This window comes from Herpailurus yagouaroundi, unplaced genomic scaffold (genome assembly GCF_014898765.1).
Source record: "Herpailurus yagouaroundi ecotype Mexico unplaced genomic scaffold, PumYag 216, whole genome shotgun sequence".
Classification (NCBI taxonomy): domain Eukaryota; kingdom Metazoa; phylum Chordata; class Mammalia; order Carnivora; family Felidae; genus Herpailurus; species Herpailurus yagouaroundi.
In genome coordinates, this window is record NW_024412447.1 from 7043856 (window position 1) to 7067981 (window position 24126).

At 44.8% G+C, this 24126-nt stretch overlaps 2 protein-coding genes across 7 annotated transcripts in view; both read left to right on the top strand.

Annotated features, from left to right (window-relative positions):
- The window catches only part of LOC121017439 (zinc finger protein with KRAB and SCAN domains 1), a 47084-nt gene extending 43896 nt beyond the window's left edge, over positions 1-3188 (top strand). The window contains exon 9 of the mRNA XM_040455646.1: positions 1880-3188. Coding sequence (XP_040311580.1) covers positions 1880-2712 — 833 coding nt within the window. The 3' untranslated portion in view covers positions 2713-3188. The remainder of the gene's footprint in view (positions 1-1879) is intronic.
- Positions 3189-12453: 9265 nt separating this feature from the next.
- On the top strand, positions 12454-22767 carry ZNF3 (zinc finger protein 3). 6 transcript variants are annotated; one of them, XM_040456290.1, is made up of 6 exons: positions 12454-12578; positions 13872-13984; positions 16488-16625; positions 17892-17983; positions 18306-18432; positions 20035-22767. In XM_040456290.1, the coding sequence occupies exons 3-6, from the start codon at positions 16571-16573 to the stop codon at positions 21102-21104; spliced, it is 1344 nt and encodes a 447-aa protein (XP_040312224.1). In that variant the 5' UTR covers positions 12454-12578; positions 13872-13984; positions 16488-16570; the 3' UTR covers positions 21105-22767. The 6 variants fall into 6 exon arrangements, with proteins under 6 accessions (XP_040312224.1, XP_040312227.1, XP_040312225.1 ...); XM_040456293.1 differs by having other exon boundaries at positions 16527-16625; XM_040456291.1 differs by having other exon boundaries at positions 12457-12578; positions 13869-13984.
- The last annotated feature ends 1359 nt before the right edge of the window (positions 22768-24126 follow it).

The following is a 24126-nucleotide window of genomic DNA, read 5'->3' on the forward strand; positions in this document are numbered from 1 at the left end:
GAGTTTAAAAAAGGGACTGTTCGGGGCCCCTGGGTGGCTCAGTCCATTCCCCACTCTTGATTTTAGCTCAGGTCATGATTTCATGATTCATGGGATCAGGCCCCACGTTGGACTCTGTGGTGGCAGTGAGGAGCCTGCTTGGGATTTTCTCTCTCTCTGCCTCTCCCCAGTAGTGCTTTCTCTCCCTCTCTCCCTCCCTCTCTCTCTCTCTCTTTCAAAATAAATACACATTTTAAAAATGTAAAAAAGGAGACTGTTCACAGAGGTGTGACAGGTTGAATGACCAGTAAGAGATGATGCTTGTTTATTTGTTAATATTGTTAATAATTGGGTGAACCTGTTAACATGAGCATTGGATTATGCAGAAATGGTCCCTAGTAAATTCTTTTCAGCTTCCAGTTCATAAGGCTATTTAAAATTTTTAGCTTAGAGGCACGTGGGTGGCTCATTTGGTTAAGCATCTGACTCTTGATTTCAGCTCAGGTCATGGTCTCACACTTCATGAGATCGAGCCCTGCATCAGGCTCTGTGCTAACAGCATGGAGCTTGCTTGGGATTCTTTCCCTCTCTCTCTCTGCCCCTCTCTCAAAATAAGTAAATAAACTTAAAAAATTTTTTTTTAGCTTATGTATTAGTTACTTATTTCCCACACATAGTACATGGCAACTTTAGGGAAAATCTGTACATGTAGCCAAGTGTGACTGCTCATCACAGAGAATGAAAGGGACTTTTATCTACTGCTGCTGGGGTCCCCAGCAGACAGGAAGTAGGGGGTGAACGTGGAAGGAAATAGATGGGTTGAGTGGAGAGAGAGAGCCAGGGACCAGGGAAGGGGCTGAGAGGAAAGTACCTTGTTGATTGAGGCTCTTGTACTCACGGAGGGCTGACAGTTCTCACAGGGAGCCCGTGGTTCAGTGTGGATTTCTCTTAGTCCCCTTTTCCATGTATGTGGACAGATTAGATGGACTTGTAAGTGTTGCTGCCTAGTGCAGTGCTCTAAAGAAGATATATTGCTTCAATATAATTTCAGGAGTATTAACTTTAGAACTAAAAGAATTGTAAGACATAGCCACTGTAGGTTACATGATGAGAGTCAAACTCTAATGGCAGGTTAGCACTTTCATTTAAATAGGGGCGCCTATTTAATATAAATAGGTGGCGCAGTCAGTTAAGCGTCCGACTTCAGCCAGGTCACGATCTCGCGGTCCGTGAGTTCGAGCCCCGCGTCGGGCTCTGGGCTGATGGCTCAGAGCCTGGAGCCTGTTTCCGATTCCGTGTCTCCCTCTCTCTCCGTCCCTCCCCCGTTCATGCTCTGTCTCTCTCTGTCCCAAAAATAAATAAACGTTGAAAAAAAAAATTTAAAAAAAAAAAAAAAAGAAGAATGATCTGGGACTAGAATGATCGAATATGGACCGAATGTCCTCTTTTGTTGCTTTTCCACTTCTGTGAGAAGGTGAGTTTGCCACTAGCCTGGTCTCCTTTATTACCCTTTTTATTTTCCTTAGTCAACTTCAACCATTCAGTAATACTTCTTACTTGTTTCTTTCCGCCTGGGCATCACCATCTCCTTCGTTGCTGTCTCAGCAGCCTGGTTTTTGCCTTACTGCCCTCTTTTTGTGAAGATCTTCTCCTGGCAGAGGAGGCTGTGTACTCGTTATATCCTAACAACTACTAGTCGTGGCCTTGTGTGAAAGCCTGGTACCGTATACTAGATCTGATGGTGACTTTGTGTATCTGTGATACTGTGACCTCTCACAGAGTGATACTTGGTCACCCCTTAAAACCCATCCACATCATCTGACATTTCAATTTTTCCTTTAACAGTTGCTTCTCAGAACACAACACAACTGACATGTTCTTTTTCTACTTATTGTTTCAGATCATAAATCGAACACCCAGAATGAGGAATCGACAGAGAAGCAGAAAAGTTCTGAAGAATCTCAAGAATTCAAAAGGGATATTATTCCTGTGATTATTGCCAGTAAATGTGAGTCCAGGTTAGAAAGGCAGTGGGTAAACCTTGAAAAGGAAAGAGGAACAAAAACTCCTCTCCTAGACAAAGGTTCTAAGAAAGGCAGAGAATTGATTCCCGCTAAACCTACCCCAGGAGAGAGGCGTTACATTTGTGCCGAGTGTGGAAAGGCCTTTAGTAATAGCTCAAATCTTACTAAACACCGGAGAACACACACTGGGGAGAAACCATATGTGTGCACCAAATGTGGGAAAGCTTTCAGCCACAGTTCAAACCTCACCCTTCATTACAGAACACACTTGGTGGACCGGCCCTATGACTGTAAGTGTGGGAAAGCCTTTGGTCAGAGCTCAGACCTCCTTAAACATCAGCGAATGCACACTGAAGAGGCACCATATCAGTGTAAAGATTGTGGGAAAGCTTTCAGTGGTAAAGGCAGCCTCATTCGACACTACCGGATACACACTGGGGAGAAACCTTACCAGTGTAACGAGTGCGGGAAGAGCTTTAGTCAGCACGCGGGTCTTAGTTCACACCAGAGACTCCACACTGGAGAGAAGCCATATAAATGTAAGGAGTGTGGGAAGGCCTTCAACCACAGCTCAAATTTTAATAAACATCATAGAATCCATACTGGGGAGAAGCCCTATTGGTGTAATCATTGTGGAAAAACCTTCTGTAGTAAGTCCAATCTTTCCAAACATCAGAGGGTCCACACTGGAGAGGGAGAAGTGCTTTAAGTGTTGAGCATGCTCTCTGAGTGGTTTTTGATTTTTCAAGTTTTAGCATACGGATCCTAGGGAGAAGCCTAGTAATTGCGCTATAAACTCTAGTGGTAGATTTTGTTTCACTCAACGTCAAGGGTGCCTGAGGAATGAGTGCTTGGGTGTTGGCACAGTGGGAAGGAGGAGGTCCTGGAGGGCATCAGGGTACTCACTGCCCACTGGCCAGCTCGCTGGGACGGGGTCCCCCACCACACTTTGGGTCTCCTGAACCAGGCCGGCATTGCCTTTTCTATAGTTAAACTGAGTATATCCAATATAATTAAGGAAGAAACACTGAAACTGTTTAACTGTTTTAACATATATTCAAGAAGTATGATTTGTAAAGAATTGAGCCACCTGAGCACAATTTAATCTGATTTGGAATAAACTTGTAACATCTTGTAATGCCTCAGGACTGTTGAAATAAATGGTATGTCGGTTATTGAACACTATTCTAGAGAGAGGAAACTGTTCCTGCCTGGTTGTAGCTCTTGGAAAATTTGGATTTGAGGTCATTAGAACTTTCAGTGCTTGTGAAGGTGCGTATTGGGAAGTCAGGGTAGAGCAGCTAGAGTACCTGCCTCTTGGGCTGTGTTGCGCTTAATTTTTTTTTCTGCACACTGGACACATTTTTTCATCACTGGAAACATTCATCAGCCTCGTGTGCATTTTGATTGTGTATATATATTCTGCCTCTACCGTAGTCTGAAAATCTGACTCTGAAACTTCCTTCTAAACTCTGCAAGTCAATAATATACGACAGGATTCCTTCTAGCCCATACTGTCTGTTCCCTGACTGTCGTCAGGTGAGATTTTTGCACAGTCTCCAAGCACAAAGAGGCTACTCTCTTACAGCAGGGGGGAAGGGAGATGTGTCTGTTAGGCTGGAGGGTTCTGGGGAATTTGGGGTTTGAGGTCCTCAGACACACCTACCCAGATGTCCCATGCGTCAGGATCTGAATCTTTCCCAATCAGGGCCCAGAATTTTGGCATAAATGACTTGGCATGGTTTTGCATTTAGCTTTCTTTGCAGTTCTGACCCCCTCGCAATAAACCGTGTGCCTGGTTTTCAGGCCAGTCTGCTCTCGCTGCAGATGGGATCACCGATCCCTCCCATGGGTGACTTTGGCTTCCACAACATGCCCTGAAGTGATAGTTGGCTGAACTAAGCCTATAATTTTCTCCTGAAGTGATAGTTGGCTGAACTAAGCCTATAATTTTCTTTCTTCAAAGCTTGAGAAACTCCGCGGTCCTAATAATTGCCACTATCCCAGTAATGTTCAAGTTCTGGGACTATTCCAGAAGCTAATGCTTCCCCTTCTACCTGTACCTCATCTCTTACTAGAACTAGTGAGAATCTCGGTAATTCCATGGTATAGCATGCCAGGGTTATCACTACTGCACTCGTTACCAGGCTCCTCTTACTAACCATCTGACCAGTGAGTGACCTGTCCCAAAGTCTCATCCTGATGGCTCGGTTTCTAGGGCCACTTCCAGCACTGACTGTTAACAGTTTGGATTTCCCTAAAACAGTCTGATACAAGGACTTGAAGGCCTAGAGTTTATTTAGGGAGGTGATTCAAGAAAGCCAGGTATGAGGGAGCAGGAAGGGAAGGGGGGAGAAAAGCCAATAATGGGCTTCTGTAGGGAACTACAGCTCAAATCTACTGAGCAGAACAAGCTAACAAATGGGAGAAACTGGGAATACGGGAGCTCTGCTCGAGTCTCAGTGCCCACCTGTGGTTAGGTGGAGTGCCTGCTTGGCTCTAGGAGAGTGGTTGAATCCTGGTGGGCCAGGAAGAACACTGCCACCAGGGGGCTTTCAGACTGTCTTGGTCTGAAGGTGCTTGTGAGCATACCACCCCCCATATCACACAGCTAAACTTACAGGACTTACATTTGGATTCTAGATAAATAACATTTGGGGCATACTTCTACTAAAAAATTTATTCAGTGTGTATCTGAAATTCAAATCTCCCCGGGCATTCTGCATCTTACCTGGCAGTCTTACCCCTGGCATTTGTGGGCAGCAGTCCTTCCAACCCTTTGTCTCCCCAAACACGGTGGTCTGATGAATCGAGGGGACTCAGTTACACCAATAGAATGTATATATGCTGATGAGGTGACAGCTTTGTGCATCCCAGGAAACACGTTGTGACTTTATCCATTCTTCTAGAATAATCTCTTAAGGGCTAGCCCGGAATCAGGGCAGCAGCTCTTGCAGCCCTTCTCTTTGGTGGAGACTGTCCACTACTAGGAGAGAGAAAGGTGATACCTATCTTGAGATAGGAAATAACACAGTGGTCTCCACATTTCTATGTAATGGCTTAATTTTACCCCAGCTAGTCTACCTACAGTGACTTAAAATACAGTTCAAGTGTATGATACAAAGGGCACCTGGGTGGCTGGCGCAGTTGGTTAAACGTCAGGTCATGAACTTACGGTTCATTAATTCAAGCCCTGCATCGGTCTCTCTGCTGACAGCTCAGAGCCGGGAGCCTGCTTCAGATTCTGTGTCTCCCCCTGTCTGCCCCTCCCCCACTCACGCTCTATTGCTCTCTTAAAAATAAACATTAAAAAAATTAATAAAGTGTATGATACAAAAACATGATTTTAAATGAATAAGCCAATTTTGACTCTAATACTACATTTGTAATATCAGCCAATACACACATTTCAATCATTTTTTCCAACTTTTTAAAGTTGTAAAATACACAAAATTTACCATGTTATATACCTTAAATATATAACTTGTTAAAGGTATATATATATAAACTTTAAATTTATACCAAGCTAATAGAAAATATTTTAATTTTTAAAATGTGTGATGGTGAACATGTGTTTTTCTTATCTTTATTGGCCAGTTGCTTTTCTTTTTGTGAAATGTCTCCTTGTATTCTTTGTCTTGTTTCTGTTGAGTTGTTCGTCTTTGTCTTCTTGATTTATGAAAGCTCTTTATATGTTAAAAACCTTAGGACCTTTTCTGTCATGTGTTAGAATATTTCTAAAAAATTTTTTTTGATAGCAAGTGCGAGCAGGGGAGGGGCAGAGAGAAAGGGAGAGAGAGAATCTCAATCAGGCTCCACACCCAGCACAGAACCTGACACAGGGCTTGGTCCTATGACCATGAGATCATGACCTGAGTCAAAATCAAGAGTCAGAAGCTTAATCGACTGAGCCACCCACGTGCCCCTCAAATTTTTTATATATACTTTTCATAGTATTTCCCAGTACTTTATTTTTAATGGCATTTATTTAAATAATAACAAATTAGGGGCTCCTGAGTGGCTCAGTCGGTTAAGCATCCAACTCTTGATTTCCACTCAGGTCATGATCTCGAGATGAGCGGGATCGAGCCCCAGGGGCTCTGCGCTGATAGCGGGGAGCCTGCTTGAGTTTCTCTCTTTGTCCCTCTCTCTCTGCCCCTGCCCTGCTCACTGTGCGTGTGTGTACAGGTGCCTGCACTCTCAAACATTTTTTTTTTTTAATTTTTTTTTTCAACGTTTATTTATTTTTGGGACAGAGAGAGACAGAACATGAACGGGGGGAGGGGCAGAGAGAGAGGGAGACACAGAATCGGAAACAGGCTCCAGGCTCTGAGCCATCAGCCCAGAGCCCGACGCGGGGCTCGAACTCACGGACCGCGAGATTGTGACCTGGCTGAAGTCGGATGCTTAACCGACTGCGCCACCCAGGCGCCCCTCAAACATTTTTAAAGAATGAAGATGGTATTCCAGTAAAAGGTAAAGGAAGGAGTATAGTTGTGGGATTAAGAATTTAAGTAAAACTGGATTGGCAGTATGAATATTAACTCCTTTCTTCACAATAAGAAAAATTTAATACCTATCTTTTTAAATTTCTGTCCATGAGCAACTACCCAGAAATAACGGGAACCCCGAGATGAATATTTTTCTTTTCCCTTAACCCTGCACCAGTGTTCCTTGGAGAAATAGCTAGTTTTACAAAGAGAAAAATAAGGTGAGCCTGCCAATTTTGTTGTACCAAAAGCTTTTATATTTAATGAGGTTATATTGAAATGACATAAGGATCAACCTAAAATGAGTTCACATTGGCCAAAATAGTGACAATTTGAGCATCAAAGAGAATATTGGCTGAGGTTGATTGTCATATATTTAGTCTAAAAAGCCAGAGTCTACAATGATTAACAAAAATAAAAAAGTTGGTATCAAGTATTCTAAAAGAATGGCCATTGGAGGGGCACCTGGGTGGCTCAGTCAGTTGGTTATGTGTCTGACTTCACCTCAGGTCATGAACTCAAGGTCATAAGTTCAAGCCCCACGTCAGGCTCTGTGCTGACAGCCTGGAGCCTGCTTCGGATTCTGTGCGTCTTCTCTGCCCCTCCCTGACTCACCTTCTGTCTGTCTGTCTGTCTCTGTCTGTCTGTCTGTATCTCTCAAAAATAAACAGTAAAACTAATAATAAAAGAATGGCCATTGGAATCTCTTCCAGAATGAGAAGTAGTTCTGTTGATTCTTGTTATTCAAACACATTGGTATTATGGACTACTTTACAATATTGATGAGGATAGAAATTAATAATTTAAAATAATCGATGAGGAAGTATTTTCTGACTCAAAGGAAACAGCAAAAAGACTGTAAGTTTCAATCTTGAGTTAGGCAAAGCCATGCAAAATAGGCAAATACAAATTTAAGTCTCCTTAAGAACTTCATGGTTTGACTAACATGAAAGAATGGAAGATCCCATAAAGTCCCAAAGTCACTAAAGTTACATTTCTTAGGATCCTGTCAAATTAAAGAATTAGGGGGAAGAAGTGTACCTAATTATTCCCGCGGGAGCTGCAGAATTCTATTAACTCAAAGAAGAATGTGAACACATGTATAACGAATTCAGGGAAGTGAGCTAAATATCACTCCCCTTGATTTCAACAAGTACAGTTTCAGTGGAGATAGGGTTACCAGATTAAATGCAGGGTGACCTGTTAAATTTGAGTTTCAGGTGAGCAACAAATAATTTTTAATATAATAATAATAATGTCTCATGCAATATCTGGGGCATAGTTTATATATATTTGAGGGCATATTGGAAGGAAACAAAGAATTCCATAAATATTTACTTCCTTATTTGTTATTGCACAGTTGTTGTTGAACACCTGCTAAGTGTCAGGCAGTTCTAGATTTTGGAGGATTACCGTGCCAGATGAGACGGTCAGTGTCCCTGCTCTCAGAGACTCTGGTGAGGGCTGGAGGAGAGGGAATACTGATAATGAGAAGTAGACAGATCCACAAAATAATTCCAGCCACTAATAGTGGAATATTTTTAAATAGATTAGAAATTGTATTTTCTTTTTTTTTTTTTTTGAAAAAAATTTTTTTCAACGTTTTTTATTTATTTTTGGGACAGAGAGAGACAGAGCATGAACGGGGGAGGGGCAGAGAGAGAGGGAGACACAGAATCGGAAACAGGCTCCAGGCTCCGAGCCATCAGCCCAGAGCCTGACGCGGGGCTCGAACTCACGGACCGCGAGATCGTGACCTGGCTGAAGTCGGACGCTCAACCGACTGCGCCACCCAGGCGCCCCTAGAAATTGTATTTTCAAGTGTTTCCTGGGTGCATATTTAAGAGGCTTTATGGGGGACAGTTATTTTGTTATTGTTGATTGAAGTATACAAATAGCAAGTGCACAAACCTGAAGTATACACCCCTTTTACAGTGAGATAAAGTCTTTTATGTATATTCATGCCTCTGATTGCAGATGCAAAAGTTGACTGAAACAAAAAATTAAAATTGTATTCAAAATCCATAAAACTAAAGTATAGAAATTTAAAGTCTTTTAGCCTCTGGTATAGATCTAATCACCAATTTATAGGAAATATAAGGGCCTGAAGAACATGTAATAGGACAATGCAGGGAGACAGGTGACTTCAGACAGTGGGAAACTGCAGGATAAATCATCCTTTATATTAAATCACAAGGAAGAAAAATAAGATGAAAAGAGAATTCATAGATTAAAAGAAACTTAAGATCCATATCATCTGATCTCAATATTGACCTTATTTGGATCACAATTCAAACAGAATTATAACAAATTAAAAATTTTGAGGCAATGAGGGAAACTTGATCACTGGCTCCATATATAATATTTTAAAAGTTATTAAATATTTTAGATGTGGTAATGGTATCAGTTATTTTTCCAAGAGTCCTTATATAGGTAATTATAACGAAATATTTACAGATAAACATGTCTGGGGTTTGCTTCAAAATAATCAGGAGGAGCATGTGTGGGATTGTAGATGAAATAAGGTCAGTATTTTATTGATAACTGATTAACATAATTTGCTGCAAAAAATTAAATATAAACAAATTTAATTAATACTGGATTTTGTATGAATGCAAGGCTTTAAAATTTTCTCCTGGTTTGGGTTATCATTATAACTATTACTTCACAATCGAGAAAAATATAAACATATAACAAATCTGATCTATGATTAATAAACAAGAAGTTATGTTTATTAGAATTTACCTCACTGAGATTGAGGGAACTGTCTTGCTTTTCTCAATAGATGGGCATTACCTACTACTAGAATAAAGTATTAAATCTATTCCCACTTTTGCTTTTTCTTTTTAAAATTTTCTTCCTTTTTAAAGCTTTTTTTTTTTTCTTTTAAAGACCAGCATGGGGCTTGAACGCACAACCGCACAACCAGAGATCCAGAGTTGCATACTCTAGAGACTGAGCCAGCCAGGCACCACCCCCTACTTTTGCTTTTATAGACGTAAATATTGGGAAATCCTGCCCACATAGAGGAGATGAGTGGCAAAAGGAATATAGTTATAGCAGTGTTGATTTTACATGGCAAAATCACACTGTGATTTACAATAGAAATGGTTTTGTCCTCTCCTTTTACTGGAGGGAAGTTATGGGAAATAGGTTTAAAAATTCTCTATGCTTACACAAATGGGTTAAAAAGGCATAGGGTGGAAAGCCGCCTTAACAGGACCAAAACATCCGAGAACAGCTAATGATATACAGGCCATAATGGAATCTTGAGTAACTTAGGGTTCTCAGGATAGCATGCTCCATTTATCTTAGTCCTTAGAAAAGACAGATAACCAGATGCAGGGCCTGCAGGAAATGGCCATCTGTGTAGCACCGAGAGGTTATGTTTTGACCCTAACCTCTAACAACGTGTGTCCCTGAGACCCTTTATCTCTCACACACAAGTTAATGATTACTGTTTTACTTTCTGCAGGTCCATCACATATCTAAGCTTTCAAGATCCTAATAAATATGAGAAAGGACCCTTACTCAGGGCTCTTGTCTCCCCATAGACATTAGCCTCTTTAATTCTGTGCCCGCTTTCTTGCTGGACAAGAGAACTCCAGATTCATAGTCTGAGACAGGAAATAATAGGAAACCACTTGAATCACAAAGGATTTGTTCACCTAATCCTTACTGGCAGCAGTATTTCAAATGAATCCTTTTGCTTGGTACCCCAAAAGGTTTGACACCCCAGATCAATACATCACTGTAAGATTTAGGGGTAAAGAAGCCTAGCTATCTTCTACCAGGAGGGAAGATGACTGTGAAGGAGGGCACCCTGGCCATAGGGATGTTTTCCAAGGGAGCAATTTTAAAGATGTACAGATAGAAAATGTAAGACTCTGGGGGCACCTGGGTGGCTCAGTCAGTTAAGCGTCCGACTTCGGCTCAGGTCATGATCTTGCGGTTCGTGAGTTCAAGCCCTGCGTCAGGCTCTGTGCTGATGGCTCAGAGCCTGGAGCCTGTTTCAGATTCTGTGTCTCCGTCTCTCTCTCTGACCCTCCCCCGTTCATGCTCTGTCTCTCTCTGTCTCAAAAATAAATAAACGTTAAAAAAAAAAAAAGTAAGACTCTGGAAATTGAATCTCTCAAAACTAGCTGTCTACACACACTCTCTGAGAATATTTGTGTTCTCCATCCCCCATACCTACCTGCCAGGTTGCTCATATCCTTGTCTGAAGACTGGTATAGTCTGACACGAAACCCCCCAGTGAGGCCACTAGTGCATGCCCTCCTATTGACTTTTGGGAAGGCTTACCTTTTTACTCCATTTTTTCTCTTTGTTTTAGGTAAAAGCTTTACAAAATTCAGCTTTCTTTCCCACCTTGGTGGACTGCTTTGAGAGTCCCTTAGGTGATTCATGGCACTATAGAGATCATGGACTCAGAAGAATAATCGTTAAGAGTGTGGCATTTGAGAACTAGCTGAGAATTACCCAAGTGGCTGGGCTCTGGGGCAAATGCCCACGTAAGTTACAAATTGACTTCTGAGCCCCAGAGTAATAGAGCTGATTGCATTGAAGGTGCTGGGAGTCTAAGAGCTGTTCCCCTTGGATTGGCATTAGGAGACCTTTTACAGAACAATCCCATTTTGAAGAGACTCCCTCTATTTCCACCCTTCCCTGTTCTGCTTGCCACTGCCTCCTTCCATAGCTCTTGAACTTCTTGTCCCTGAGGTTAGGAGTGGAAGAAAACAGAATGAAGAGATTAAAAAAAAAACAAACAAAAAAACAGGGGTTGTGTGTGTTTGTTTTGTTTTGGTGGGGGGTGTGGGTGGGTATTGAGTTTACTGAGTGGCTTGGATATGCCAAGTATTTGCTCAAAATCTCACTGTGGTCTAGAAGGACTGGGTATGGGCCCCACCCTTCTCAGGCCACGCACAAGTTATATGCGTTACTAGTGCATTGTTCTGTCCTGCCTCCAGGCCTTTTGCCCTGGCTGTTCCCTCTGTCTGTTGCACCTCCCTTCCCCTCCAGGGCCTGCAACACTTCTGGAAAGTCTCCTTTACCTAGCACTTATCATGTTTTCTTGGAATTGGTTATTTAAATTATGGCTCTTAGACTGCAAGTCAGTGGAGAGTAAGTTCTGTTGCAATCGCAGAGCTGACCATGGGCACCGTAAATACTGGATGTAGTGAAAGCTGGGATCAAATGGGAGGCAGGGCTACAAGGGGAGTCAGGAGGGCCCTCGTTGAGCAGGATATCACAAGGTCTCTTTTTTGTAAGGATTTGATTCCGGACACTTACAGGGATCCTCCAGTGAGGGCATAAAAGTGAGGGAAACGGGAAGCCTCCCCCTCATTCCTTCAAGCATTTCACACATTTGGTACCTGCAGGGGGGCTTCGCCTGTTTTGTTTTCTTCGGATGCATCCATCGGTAACTTCCCCGACTTTTCTCTCCCATCAACTTGGGCAGGTTTTGTCTTTACGGTAACTCTCTGACGGGCTGCAATGGCTTCTCAGATTTTAGTAATTTAAAGGGGGCATTTTTACATGAAACAAACACAAAACTTGGTTTTTGAAGCATAAACTTGGTCTATTTGGGAATTTCAAATAAAGGTGATTTTTTTTTTCTATTGATGAAGACTTCGAAAGTCTTGCTTTTTGCAGCGGGTCGGCTCGGGACCCCGGTCGCTGGGGCAAGGTGCGCTCGCCCCTGCCTTCGGCAGCTCGTGGGGGACCCCGGCCGCCCCCGTCGCCTGCTCGGGGGTCAGCGGCACCCGAGCACGCGCTCAGAGGCCGAGGTACGCGGCTCTTCGCCTGGCCCAGCCAACAGGGGGCGCGGCGGCGGGCCGGAAAGCCAGGGCCGGTATGGGCGAGGGCGCCAAACCACCGAGAGGAGAACACCTCCCATGTTCCTAGAGAGAACAAGTGGGCGCGGCGGGGCCACGGGGGATAGCGTGGGCGGTGAAAAGCGCCGACCCGGAAGCGAAACAGAGAGAACTTCCGTTCTTTGTTCTGTCCCGGTGTGTGGGTCTGTGACAGGGTCCGACACGGCCTGGTCCGTGTCCGGCTCCCCAGATCTCCCGTCCTTGCCCCCAGGGTGAGTCCGGCCGCCCGCGGGGCTCGCGGTGAGACGGAGACTGTGGTCGCCGGGGAAGGGGGTGGTGTCCGCGCCGCTGCGGCCCGCGGGGCCCCCAGGCCCGCCCTGAGCAGGGCGCCGGGACGCGCCGCTCCGTCCCCCGCAGCCGGTCCTGGACTCCGCTTCCCCCGGGGCTTCCTTCCTCCAAACGGGGCCCTGCCAGGACGGGAGGAAAGGGGCTCCGGTTCTGGTTTTGTGACTTTGCCCAGTTCGAGCACTTAAAAGTTCCAGTATGGCTGTAAACGGGTCCCTCTCTTTAGAACAGCTGATGACAGCGCCCCTAACTTGGTAACTCTCCCAGACGCTTTTATTTGTTGTTGACGCGGTTGTTCGCGCCAGCGGCAGGGGAAGTCTATTTTTACTTAGACGGGTCTGAGGATCTGAGGAGTTCAACGAAGTATTCGCACTTAGAACTTGGTCTGGAATGGGGCGAAGGAGCGGAGAGTGTGCAAACTGAGATCCCGGGAATAATCCTACGGGCGTTCAATAAATCGAGTCTCTTACGGGGAATGGTACAGCTGTGTCTGGCTCCCATTTTCAGTTGTGTTAGATTCCTGATTTGATCGGCTTTTGAAGTGGGATTGAACGCAGAAGGATGTTTACGTTCTGAATGGCATTTGTAGACTCCAGGGGAGGATAAGCAGGATGATGAACCTGAAATCTATGGAATAATGAGAGGAGCTAAAGGTATTTATCCCCAAGAAGAGAAGTTTGTAGAGAGTGGGCATCAGTGTGGTTTACAAGTGTTTGATCAACAGTTGCCTGGAAAGAAAAGATTCTATTCTTGAAGCTCCATAGGGTACTAGGCCTCTGTGAGGTGAAGGTCCAAGGGGATAGATTTTCAGCTCTAGCCGAAGACCTCTGATGGCTGAGCTGTGCAGCCACGAAACAGACTCCCTGCTGAATTTGAGAGTTTCTTGCACGTTAGCTGTCAGAATATTGGGAACTTGAGAAGGTCTTTTCTTTCTTTTCTTTATTTCCTTTCTTTCGTGGGGTTTGAACTCACAACCCTGAGATCAAGAGTTGCATGCTTTACTGACTGAGCCAGCCAGGCAGCCATTTCTTACACTGGGTGGAAGGTTGACCTGGAGAAATTTCAGTTGCCTTTCACCTCTCTAGGGGTGCAACCCAAGTACCAGTTGTAGTCTTAATTGTATTGATTAGTATGTGTTCTCTCTCTTTTTTTTTTTCTTTGAGTAGAAATGAAGTTTATGAATATTTAAAAAAGTTTTTTTTTCCTTCATCACACAGCAGCATTGGCATCAACTAAAGTTAGAATTCCCAGGAACTTGAACAGAGGCTTCCAAATTCCCGGTAATTGCCACTCTAGCAACTAACTCCAAAGAAGGAAGGAAAGATTCCAGCAGGTAAAGCTTTTCATGACTCGTTCTCACTGCCAGGTCATCTTTCTCGGTCCCCAGGAGCAGCTTCAGGGAGAGGTGTTGGCAGCAGAGCAAGGAAGGGCCCGGCCTGGACCTGACGCTGTGGGGGCACAATGGAGATTTTTCTTCCCATGAGAAACACTGTGTACTGATCCAGACACTGGGGACTTGTTCTCAACAATATGCCTTTGAGTTCCAGCTTTGGTTAACCCAGCTGTGAGGAGGGAGGCTTACTTTTTTTCCTCTGGAGTCAGAGCCTCTGATTTTCCTTTAAAGAGAGTTTGGACTAAGAGCTGATTTGTTGCAGGGGTCTGCTTATAAACAGTCCTGGAAATTGTAAAGTTGGTTGATAGGAACAAAAGATGGCTGGCTCTGAGACAGAGTTGAAGGGACCCAGCGAGGAGAGCTCTGGTGGCAGTAGGGTGTGTCACCTTGATTGCCCTTGGGCCTGGCCCGTGCCTCATTCAGTGCCTTTCTCTGTGTAAAGACTTTGGTGGTGGGCATTCTGTACCTCCTTGGTGCCCAAAGACAAGAGTTCTGTGAGCTCTGAGTGACTCTCTGGGCCCCGCCCCTTTTTATGCCTTCTGTGAATGCAGCGGTCTATAATGAGGAAGCAGATACCGCTTACGTTCCTGTGTTTTTACTCCTTTCAGTAGTGCCTTGCAGCGTAGTACACTCAACAGTTGTTTGTTATATGAACAAATATGTAAAGAGGGAGGTAGATGAAATCCAGGTGTTTTTTTTTTTTTCTATTCTCTTGCCTAAGTGCAAGGAAGCTCTGGTAGCTGCTGCGCCTTTCCTGGGTCTGTTGGTTCTTGTCACAGCATTCAAGAGGGCAGTAGAAACTTCCACTTGAGATCCAAACCTCGGTCTAGATACTGATGTTTCATTTTATTCACTCGAGCCACAAAGAACAGATCTCTTTTGCTGGTCATAGCAACTGAGCAGTGGGACATCAGCAGGGAGTAATAAGTAAGCTTATGTTTCTTAACAAAGTATTGGTCCCTGCATCAGGGATTTAGATTCTTCTCCAAGGAGATATATTAGGAGAAAGGGGAGATAGAAAGAAGGCTGGCTGCTGCCTTCTCGGTGATGGGGACCAGGCCTCCAGATCTGGTGTATACATACACCTGCTCCCTGTGATGACACTGCACGAGGACCACAGAAGGAGCCCCTGTCCCTCAGTGGCATCCTGCCTTTGGCTGAGACTGGAAGCAGACAACCATCTTAGGAGAGGAAGGATTTATCTTACTTGATTAATCTGAGCTGTTTGCCCTACTTCTGGGCATCAGGTGTTATTTCCCCAGGGTTTTTTAAATGGAAGCCAGAAAACTCATGAAAAGTTTTTCCAGTCTCTGCTATTTAGGTGCTGTTTCATGGCCCCTTATCCTCAAAATTTGGTACAATAGCCAGAAGCCTAATAAAGTAAAAATTTTTTTTCCTAGTCCTACTGTCTGTGAGGGTTTTTTTTTAAAAATCTGCAGAGGGGTGCCTGGGTGGCTCAGTCAGTTAAGCATCTGATTTCTGCTCAGGTCATGATCTCACAGCTCCTAAGTTTGAGCCCTGCATCAGGCTCCGTGCTAACAGCTCAGAACCTGCTTTGGATTCTGTGTCTCTCCCTCTCTGCCCCTCCCCTGCTCGTGCTCGCTCTCTCTCCCCCTCTCCCCCCTCCCCCTCTCCCCCTCTCCCTCTCTGTCTCTCCCCCTCCCCCTCTCTCCTCCTCCCTCCCTCTCTCTCCCTCTCCCTCCCCCTCCCCCTCCCTCTCCCTCTCCCTCCCTCTCTCTTGCTCTCTCTCTCCCCCTCTCCCCTCCTCCCTCTCTCTCTCCCCCCTCCCTCTCTTCCTCCCTCCCTCTCTCTCTCCCCCCTCCCTCCCTCTCCCTCGCTCTCTTCCCCTCTCCCCTCCTCCTTCTCTCCCTCCCTCCCTCCCTCTCTCCCTCTCTCCCTCTCTCTCCCCCTTTCCCCTCCTCCCTCCCTCTCTCTTGATAGATAGATAGATAGATAGATAGAAAGAAAGAAAGAAAGAAAGAAAAAGAATCTGTAAATGTTTAGCTTTATGCACTATCCTAAACATCCTTAAAAGTTGATACAATACATACACGTTTTGTAAATATATGTGTGCACACTTTTTCATTTTCTTCTGTTTTTTATTTCAGTCGTTGCTTAGTGTTTCATTCTGTCAGTGTCATTATTTGACACCAGTATTCCACATCTTTTGTCATTACAAATATCACTCAGTACATTGTGGGAGCCAGAGGTGGGATGTTGTCTAGGAATGGGGCCCTTTCTGTGGTGCCCGTGCAGGTTCATCACAGGGAGCAGGTGTATGTATTTACCAGGATCTGGAAGGCTGGTCCCAGTTTCTGTGTTTTTCTCTTGCTAGTCTTGGGGACTACCTGAAATACTAGCTCCCAGGAGGTTTTTTTTTTTTTTTTGTTCATCTGTTTTTTTTTTTTTTTTAACCATTGCGCCTTGAACTTTGCTTCTGCAGTGCTTCCGCATTCTCATTCAAAACCTTCTTCCTGCTGAGTCTGCAGATAGTAGACCAGAGACCCAGAGCTTCTGGCCCTACCGATGGAAACTCAGGCTGATTGCGTATCTCAGGAACCTCAGCCCCTGCTTGAGAGTGGTAAGCAACAGGGATTCTTTTATTCTTGCATTCAGACATTCCCCAGTCACGCTGAATCTCTTATTCACCAGGCGCTGGGCCAGCTACTGGAATCTACATGTGGCGGAGACACAGTCCTTCCCTTTCGGTAGCTGATAGTCGGTAGCTGATAGTCAGTAGCTAATAGTCTGGAGGGAAAGCTGACTAAAGACGATAATGATGTACAGCTTATCAGGTTTTATAGCTCAGGCATTTTTGAAGTGCTGTTGGTACCTCATGAGGAATTAAGAAAACCGTTATAATCAGACTTCTAGGTGCTTGGTAGCTGCCAACTTCGTAGTCCTCGTTTGTGTACTTTAGGAGCTTGCACTTGAGGGGCTCTTGGCTTTGTAGGTCACAAGCAAAAGGATAAAATGAGTAGAAGCCATTAAAGTATTTGTATTTTGCTTCCATCAACTGTGCCACTGACTTAGAGCCAATTACAGTCCTAAAGGGTATGCTTATCAGGAAGAAACACGTAAGGAACTCTGTAGGTTATTGTACACAATCCAGTGTCTCTAGGGGTTTAGAGTCTCTAAGGGGCAAATATGTTAACTTAAGGATTAAAGAAGAGGCACCTGGCTAGCTCGGTCAGTTAAGCATCCGACTCTTGATCTCAGCTCAGGTCTTGATTTCAGGGTCGTGAGTTCAAGCTCCGTATTGGGCTCTGCACTGAGCGTGAAGCCTACTTACAAAAAAAAAAAAAAATAGAATTACAGAAGAAGATACGTGATCAAGCACAGAAACAGGAAACATGTAGTATTTAGATTTGATCTTGGGGATGAAGAGAAAGAATAATGGGCATCATCTGTTCAGTCAGGCTACTGGTTTCCTCTGGTCTAAGAGACCTTCATGCATGAGTTTGAGTTGAGAAATGCGGAGAGGGGTGGAAGGGACGTGAGCAGGAATGTTTACGTTTCTATCCAAGCTTGGGAGAAAGGACAAGAAGGTGCTGATCACTAATGGAGGACTGGGCCTGCTTCCCTGAGAAGCAGCGACTGGACAGGAAGGAAGGGACCTGGGGCAGATGGAGAGCAGCATCAACAGGGCTTTGGACATCCCTCCTCTGGAGGAGGGACGCACACTGAATGTGCCTGTGTAAGCACCTTTCACAGCCACTGGGGAATGAAACTTAGATGTGTAAGAGGGAGTGGGCCCTAGATTGTTCCAGGACCCCATGAGTTTACTGTGGGTTCGGAGGCCAGAGAGCAGATGACTTCACTCACGGACCCTTTTATTGTCTTTCAGCTCTTCCTTCCTCAAAAGTTCCTGCGTATTCTGACAAGGACAGCCTGGGGGATGAGATGTTGGCAGCTGCACTGCTAAAGGCCAAGTCCCAGGTGAGCTGTGGTTTCCTTTATCCTTCTTTTTTTTCCTTCCCATTTTGTGGAAACGTTTGTGCAGTGACATCCATTTGGTGCCCTAAACCGTGATTCGCTGTATCAGGGACATGGTCCTTTCCTGCTGAATAACGGAGTCCTCTCTTCCTGCACCATAACCTCCTCCCCCCCCCACCTCGTAGATACGCATCATTCGGCCTCATCCCGTTACTTACTTACTTACTTACTTACTTACTTACTTACTTACTTATTTATTTATTTATTTGGTGCTGCCAGTCCCATCCCTCACCCTGAAATTGCATGCAAGACCGTGTTGTTTCAGGAGCTGGTGACATTTGAGGATGTAGCTGTGTACTTCATCCGAAAGGAGTGGAAGCGTTTGGAGCCTGCTCAGAGGGACCTCTATAGGGATGTGATGCTGGAGAATTATGGAAATGTGTTCTCGCTGGGTAAGGAGTTTGCTTTCTCAGTAAAAGTCCCGTGGCATTTTTCTGTTTCCTTGTTTGGTAGTAATAGTCAAATCACAAAATGATCAGCTAAGGATTGACTTAATCTTAGAAAGTTCTAACAACAATCATGATAGTAACTCCTGTTTGTGTAGTAAGTTGGAGTTTGTAAAGAGGTTTTGTATACATTCTCTCTACCTCTCAGTAACACAGTGATGGAGGCCGCTGGTAGTCTCCTCATGTTACAGGCGAGGAAAGAGAAGTCAGAGGTCTTCAGTGCTTTACGTGTGCTTTATGTGTAGCTGGCAAGTAGCAGGACTTGAACCTAGTCTTTCAGCTCTAAATCTGGTGCTTTTCTCCCTGTGATTCTTAATGTATATTTGAGAGCCTTTTCCAAAAGATTAGCCTGTCGGGATCCCTAAACGTGGAGGCCCTGCTCTGTGCCCAAGGGCACATCTGGAACTCTCCTTCTCTTCTCTGTTGTACTACCTTGGGGGATCTGTTGCTTTGTTCAGGGCCAAGTGCAGCAGCTCTGGTAGAGATCTCTGCTTGTTTCGGGGAGCAGCTGGCTTCTTTAACCTTTAGTCTGTGGACTGTCGCTTCCAGTGAGAACATTCTCTGGGCGGTGCCAGGGGGTCTCCCTGACTCCCGCTGGAGACCCCTGTACATTTCCTTTCAGGCCCCTGCAAGCCTTGGGTCTGGAATTGAGCCCTGGGACTGCTTGACATGACCTTATCCCATGTTTTCCCACACGGCGGGATTTCCATTTCTGGATTTTGACACAATCTTTGGGCTGCATTGAGAGGAAGAGTCGAGAGTCCTGGGTTTGAAGGGAGCTGAGAACAAGGAGGTCCTGAGAGGTGCCTATTCAGATGAGGGAGAAACAGCTGTTTCTGTCGCCGACGTTCATTGTGCTGTCTTTACTTTTTACATTGACAGAGTAAAAATGCTGACTATCTAAATCCTTCTCATTCATCCTCTGTCCCTGCAACTCCCTTTGAAAACCCCAAAGTAGTGAAAACTGAGAAGTCAAATGAGTCAAATCCTTACATCCTAGCACAGCCTCCTAGGCCTAGGGCCCAGAGATGGACTGAACTCTATCTTGCCTGTTTCCATGGGTTTGGCATGTGTGGCCTCCCCCTTGTCGCTTCTTCCTGCTCTGCTGCTGTTTCCCATCAGCCTTCTGTGCTTGCTTGCTTGTATTTGTTCTCCCCTATCTTCTGAAAGCCACCATCTCCCCACTTGTATTTGCAGTCTCTGACCTCTGTGGGGACTTTGTCACTTCATTGAACAGCATGTCCTTTCTCTTCTGTTTTTGGTTCCCTGCCTTTGCCTGGTCTGTCTCCCTCTCTTCCCATCTCCAGCCTTCTCCTTACTTCTAACTCTTTTTGCTTTGATTTTGCTTCCTGCCTTTCTCCTTCACTGTTTCCTCAAGGCAATTATCTTAGCATGCCTCGGCTGCCCCCAGCCTGGGCAGGTCTGCACGCAGGTAAGAGGCATGTGCTTTTAGCCCTATGAACATTCTTCTCGTAATTATCCTGCCCTCTGGTTTTGATTCTTTCTTCCACAAGGGACAAGTGATGTTTGTATTTTGTATTGTGCCAGATGGTGAGACCAGAACTGAGCACGATCAAGAAATTTCTGAAGATACAGGATCACATGGGGTGCTGTTGGGAAGATTCCAAAAGGATATTTCTCAGGGTCTTAAGTTTGAAGAAGCCTATGAACAAAAAGTCAGTCTAAAGAGGCAAATGGGGAACTCCTCTGGAGAAAGATTGAATAGGAAGATAGAAGATTTTGGTCAAGTGACAGTTGAGGAAAAGCTAAGCCCTGCAGGAGAGAGAAGTGAGAAATATAATGATTTTGGGAACAGCTTCACTGTGAGTCCTAACCTCATTTCGCATCAGAGACTTCCTATGGGAGACAGACCCCATAAGTGTGATGAATGTAGCAAGAGCTTTAATAGAACTTCAGACCTTATTCAACATCAGAGAATCCACACGGGGGAGAAACCCTACGAATGTAGTGAGTGTGGGAAGGCCTTCAGCCAGAGCTCACACCTTATTCAGCATCAGAGAATCCACACCGGAGAGAAACCTTACGAATGTAATGATTGTGGGAAGACCTTTAGTTGTAGCTCTGCCCTCATTCTGCATCGGAGGATCCATACCGGGGAGAAGCCCTATGAATGTAACGAATGCGGGAAAACCTTTAGCTGGAGCTCTACCCTCACTCATCATCAGAGAATCCACACTGGAGAGAAACCGTATGCTTGCAATGAATGCGGGAAGGCTTTTAGCAGGAGCTCCACCCTCATCCATCACCAGAGAATCCACACTGGAGAGAAGCCCTATGAATGTAACGAGTGTGGGAAGGCCTTCAGCCAGAGCTCACACCTCTATCAGCACCAGAGAATCCACACTGGAGAGAAGCCCTATGAATGTATGGAATGTGGAGGAAAGTTTACCTATAGTTCAGGCCTTATTCAGCATCAAAGAATCCACACAGGGGAGAATCCCTATGAATGTAGTGAGTGTGGGAAAGCCTTTAGGTATAGCTCAGCCCTTGTTCGCCATCAGAGAATTCACACTGGAGAGAAGCCTTTGAATGTGATGGGAATGAGCAAAAATTCTCTCAGAGTTACTGCTGAATTAAATATCCGAGAGTCTACATGAAAGACAGCCACACACCTGTTTTCCTCACTTCCTCTGAGTCTAAAGAGCTCCTGCCTTACTATATGAGTATGAATAACTTAGAATGTATCCCTTCCGACTCAACCCTTTCACTTTAGAGAATGGGGCAAATTGGGCAAATCCTCCTGGCACAGTGATGAAGCTACCTAGTCTGTTTCCCCAAGAATGACACCAGGTGGCGAGCGGCAGGTTAAGTGCTGCGAATGAGAGGGAGGCTCTGGGACTTATCACCTTCCATTCTGGAAGGGAGTTTGCACTAGACCATTTCTTTCACACCAGAGGAGCCTTTCTTTCCAAGGTGGGGAATGGAAGCACAGTAGGAATAAAATTCCAAGGATTCCTGTAGTCGGAGTCAGTATAGTCAGCACAGAAGGCAGTGGAAAGAATGTTCTGAGTCCTATTTGATAAGAAGGGGAAATGGAGGCTGTATTTCAAAGCCACTGTTCCTAATCCAGCTTTAAGTTTTGATAAGGAATGTGCTATTTTTTTGTTGTCTCATGACTTCATTAATTATGGAAAAACTTGGTGCTGAGGGATGTGTTATTTTATTGGGGGGGGGGGAACCCCAAGAGGTTTTCTGTGGTAACTATTTTGCAGGGCTCTTGGAGCAGCAAGCCCAGGTTTCCAAGAGCAGCAAGGCAGGCAGTTTTGTTGGAGAACTCCTTGTACTTCCCCCCTGTGATAGATATGGCTGCGAAATCCATCTGAATACCAGTAAGTCTAACAGAGAGGAGCAGAAGCGTTTGGCATTGGCCTGGTTTCCCTCCTGCTCTCTCCCTGTTCCTCTCCCCACTCCTGTGTTGGAAAGCGATTTAATCCAAACCCCCAGTTACTAGGAATGCTTTTATGGAGCTCACTCAGCCAGCTTGCCCTGCCCTCTGTCCCCTGTGACCTATGACACCTGGCCCCAGCAGCCAGATCCCTCCTGACCCCACTTCTGACTTCAGCAGCCAAGTATGAATGCAAAGAAAAAGCAAAGCCCAGAGAAGGGAGTCTCTGGCCTGACGGCCGCGTTGCTGGGTTAGGATGGAGCTCCCGAGTTTCCCAGCTGAAGGGATGATCTTTGGTTCTGTCTTCCCAATCCTGCTCATCCTGTAGCATAAATGAAGTGCACTATTAAACAGAATAGTTTCTTAGAAGGAGAGATTGAGTGTGTTTTTGTGCAGGAGCACAAATTTATTTCAGTTAAAATAGGAAACAGTGACTATAAATGGAATCTTTAAAGATGAATCTTTAAAATTTTTTACAGACAACTATTTTTCTTTCAGTCACAAACACATGACCTCTTTATCTCAAGACTCCAGGTACTGCCACAGACTCCCATTTACACAGCTGCTCCCATCTCATACCCACACGTCGGATTTTGTGTGCCGTGTGCTCTTAAGACCAGCAACCAAAACTGGAAAGGTGTTACCGGGTGTGGGGCCCCTGACAAGTGTGTACATTGTTGGGTAGCAATGGGCATATGTAGACTTCTTGTTTGGGCGCTTGGTGGGAGGGTGTTCCAGTCACAAGAAGGAAGGTTGAAATGAAAGTCTTCTGCAAAAGATGAGGAAGTGTCTGGAACTGGCCTCTAAAAAACTTGGGAGCACATATTGTGATCACCTAATATATTTTTAATTTCTTAAAGCTATAATGAAACTCATTCTTTTGGCTCTTCTTTGACAGTCACCACGTACTTGCAGGTTGATTTTGTTCCTCAAAGTGTAGACCATGAACTATCCATATTAGAATCATTAGGCTGCTTATTAGTAATGTAGGTTTCCGAGCCCCCCAAGTCAGACCTATAAAATAATTTCTGAGGATGGAGCCTAAACATATACACTGAAGAGGATGAACCAACCAGTAATGGAAAAGAGAAAATTTCTGGGAAGAGATAAAGTTGAGCAAGATCTTGTAAAACATTGTATGTTTTAGAGAAGAGGTTCCAGGCTGGACGGTTTGGGGTGGGCCGAGCATGTTCACTTACGTGGAGATTCCTGTTGCGGAGCTCTGGAAAAGACCCTTGAACAGGCAGAGCTGCTAGCTGATGAATAGTCCCTGCACATGATCGACCACTGCTCTGCCCACACGCTGAACTCCCCCGCCACGCAAAGACCTCATGACTCCCTCCTTCAGGGCATCTCAGACCTGGGACTGATCTGGACCACTGCATGAAATTGGGTTTATTTTTTAAATATCTTTTTAAGAATTATTATTTTTTTAATGTTTGAGAGCAGGAGCAGAGAAAATGGGAGACAATTTGAAGCATGCCCCATGCTGTTAGCACAAAGCCCAGTGGGGCCTGAACCCACAAACCGTGAAATCATGACCTGAATCAAAGTCAGATGCTCAACTGACTGAGCCACTCAGGTGTCCATATTTTTTAAGTATCTTTTTTTTTTTTTTTTTTTAATGTTCATTTTTGAGAGAGAGAGAGAGACAGAACGTGAGCAGGGAAGGGGCATGGAGAGAGGGAGACAGTCTGAAGCAGGCTCCAGGCTCTGAGCTGTCAGCACAGAGCCTGATGTGGGGCTGGAACTCACGAACTGTGAGACCATAACCTGAGCTGAAGTTGGATGCTTAAAACCAACTGAGCCACCCAGACGCCCCTTTTTAAATATCTTTGAAGTTGCCATAACATTTTATTCATCTGATTCTCCTGATTATCCCTATTTCCCATAATGATTCCTCTTTTCTCACTCCCTGAGTACTCAAAGGAATGTTTGGTCATCATGCCATTTTGTCTCTTCTACACCATTACCCTTGGAACCCACTTACTCCTGTGGTCTCAACTATTCTCTCTATGTGAATAAGTTTTAAGTTTGCACCTGTGATTCTAGTCCCTCCCAAGTTCCAGTCTTGGGTCTCCAGCAGACTGCAGGGCATTTATATTTGGACCTCTAAAAGTTTCACGTTACAAGTTTCAAACCAGATACATCTTTCCCATAAACTGCCCCCTCTTAAGATTTCTGTAAACTCGGGGTTAGATCAGAGGTTTCTTTGGTTCTTCTCATCTTCCTAC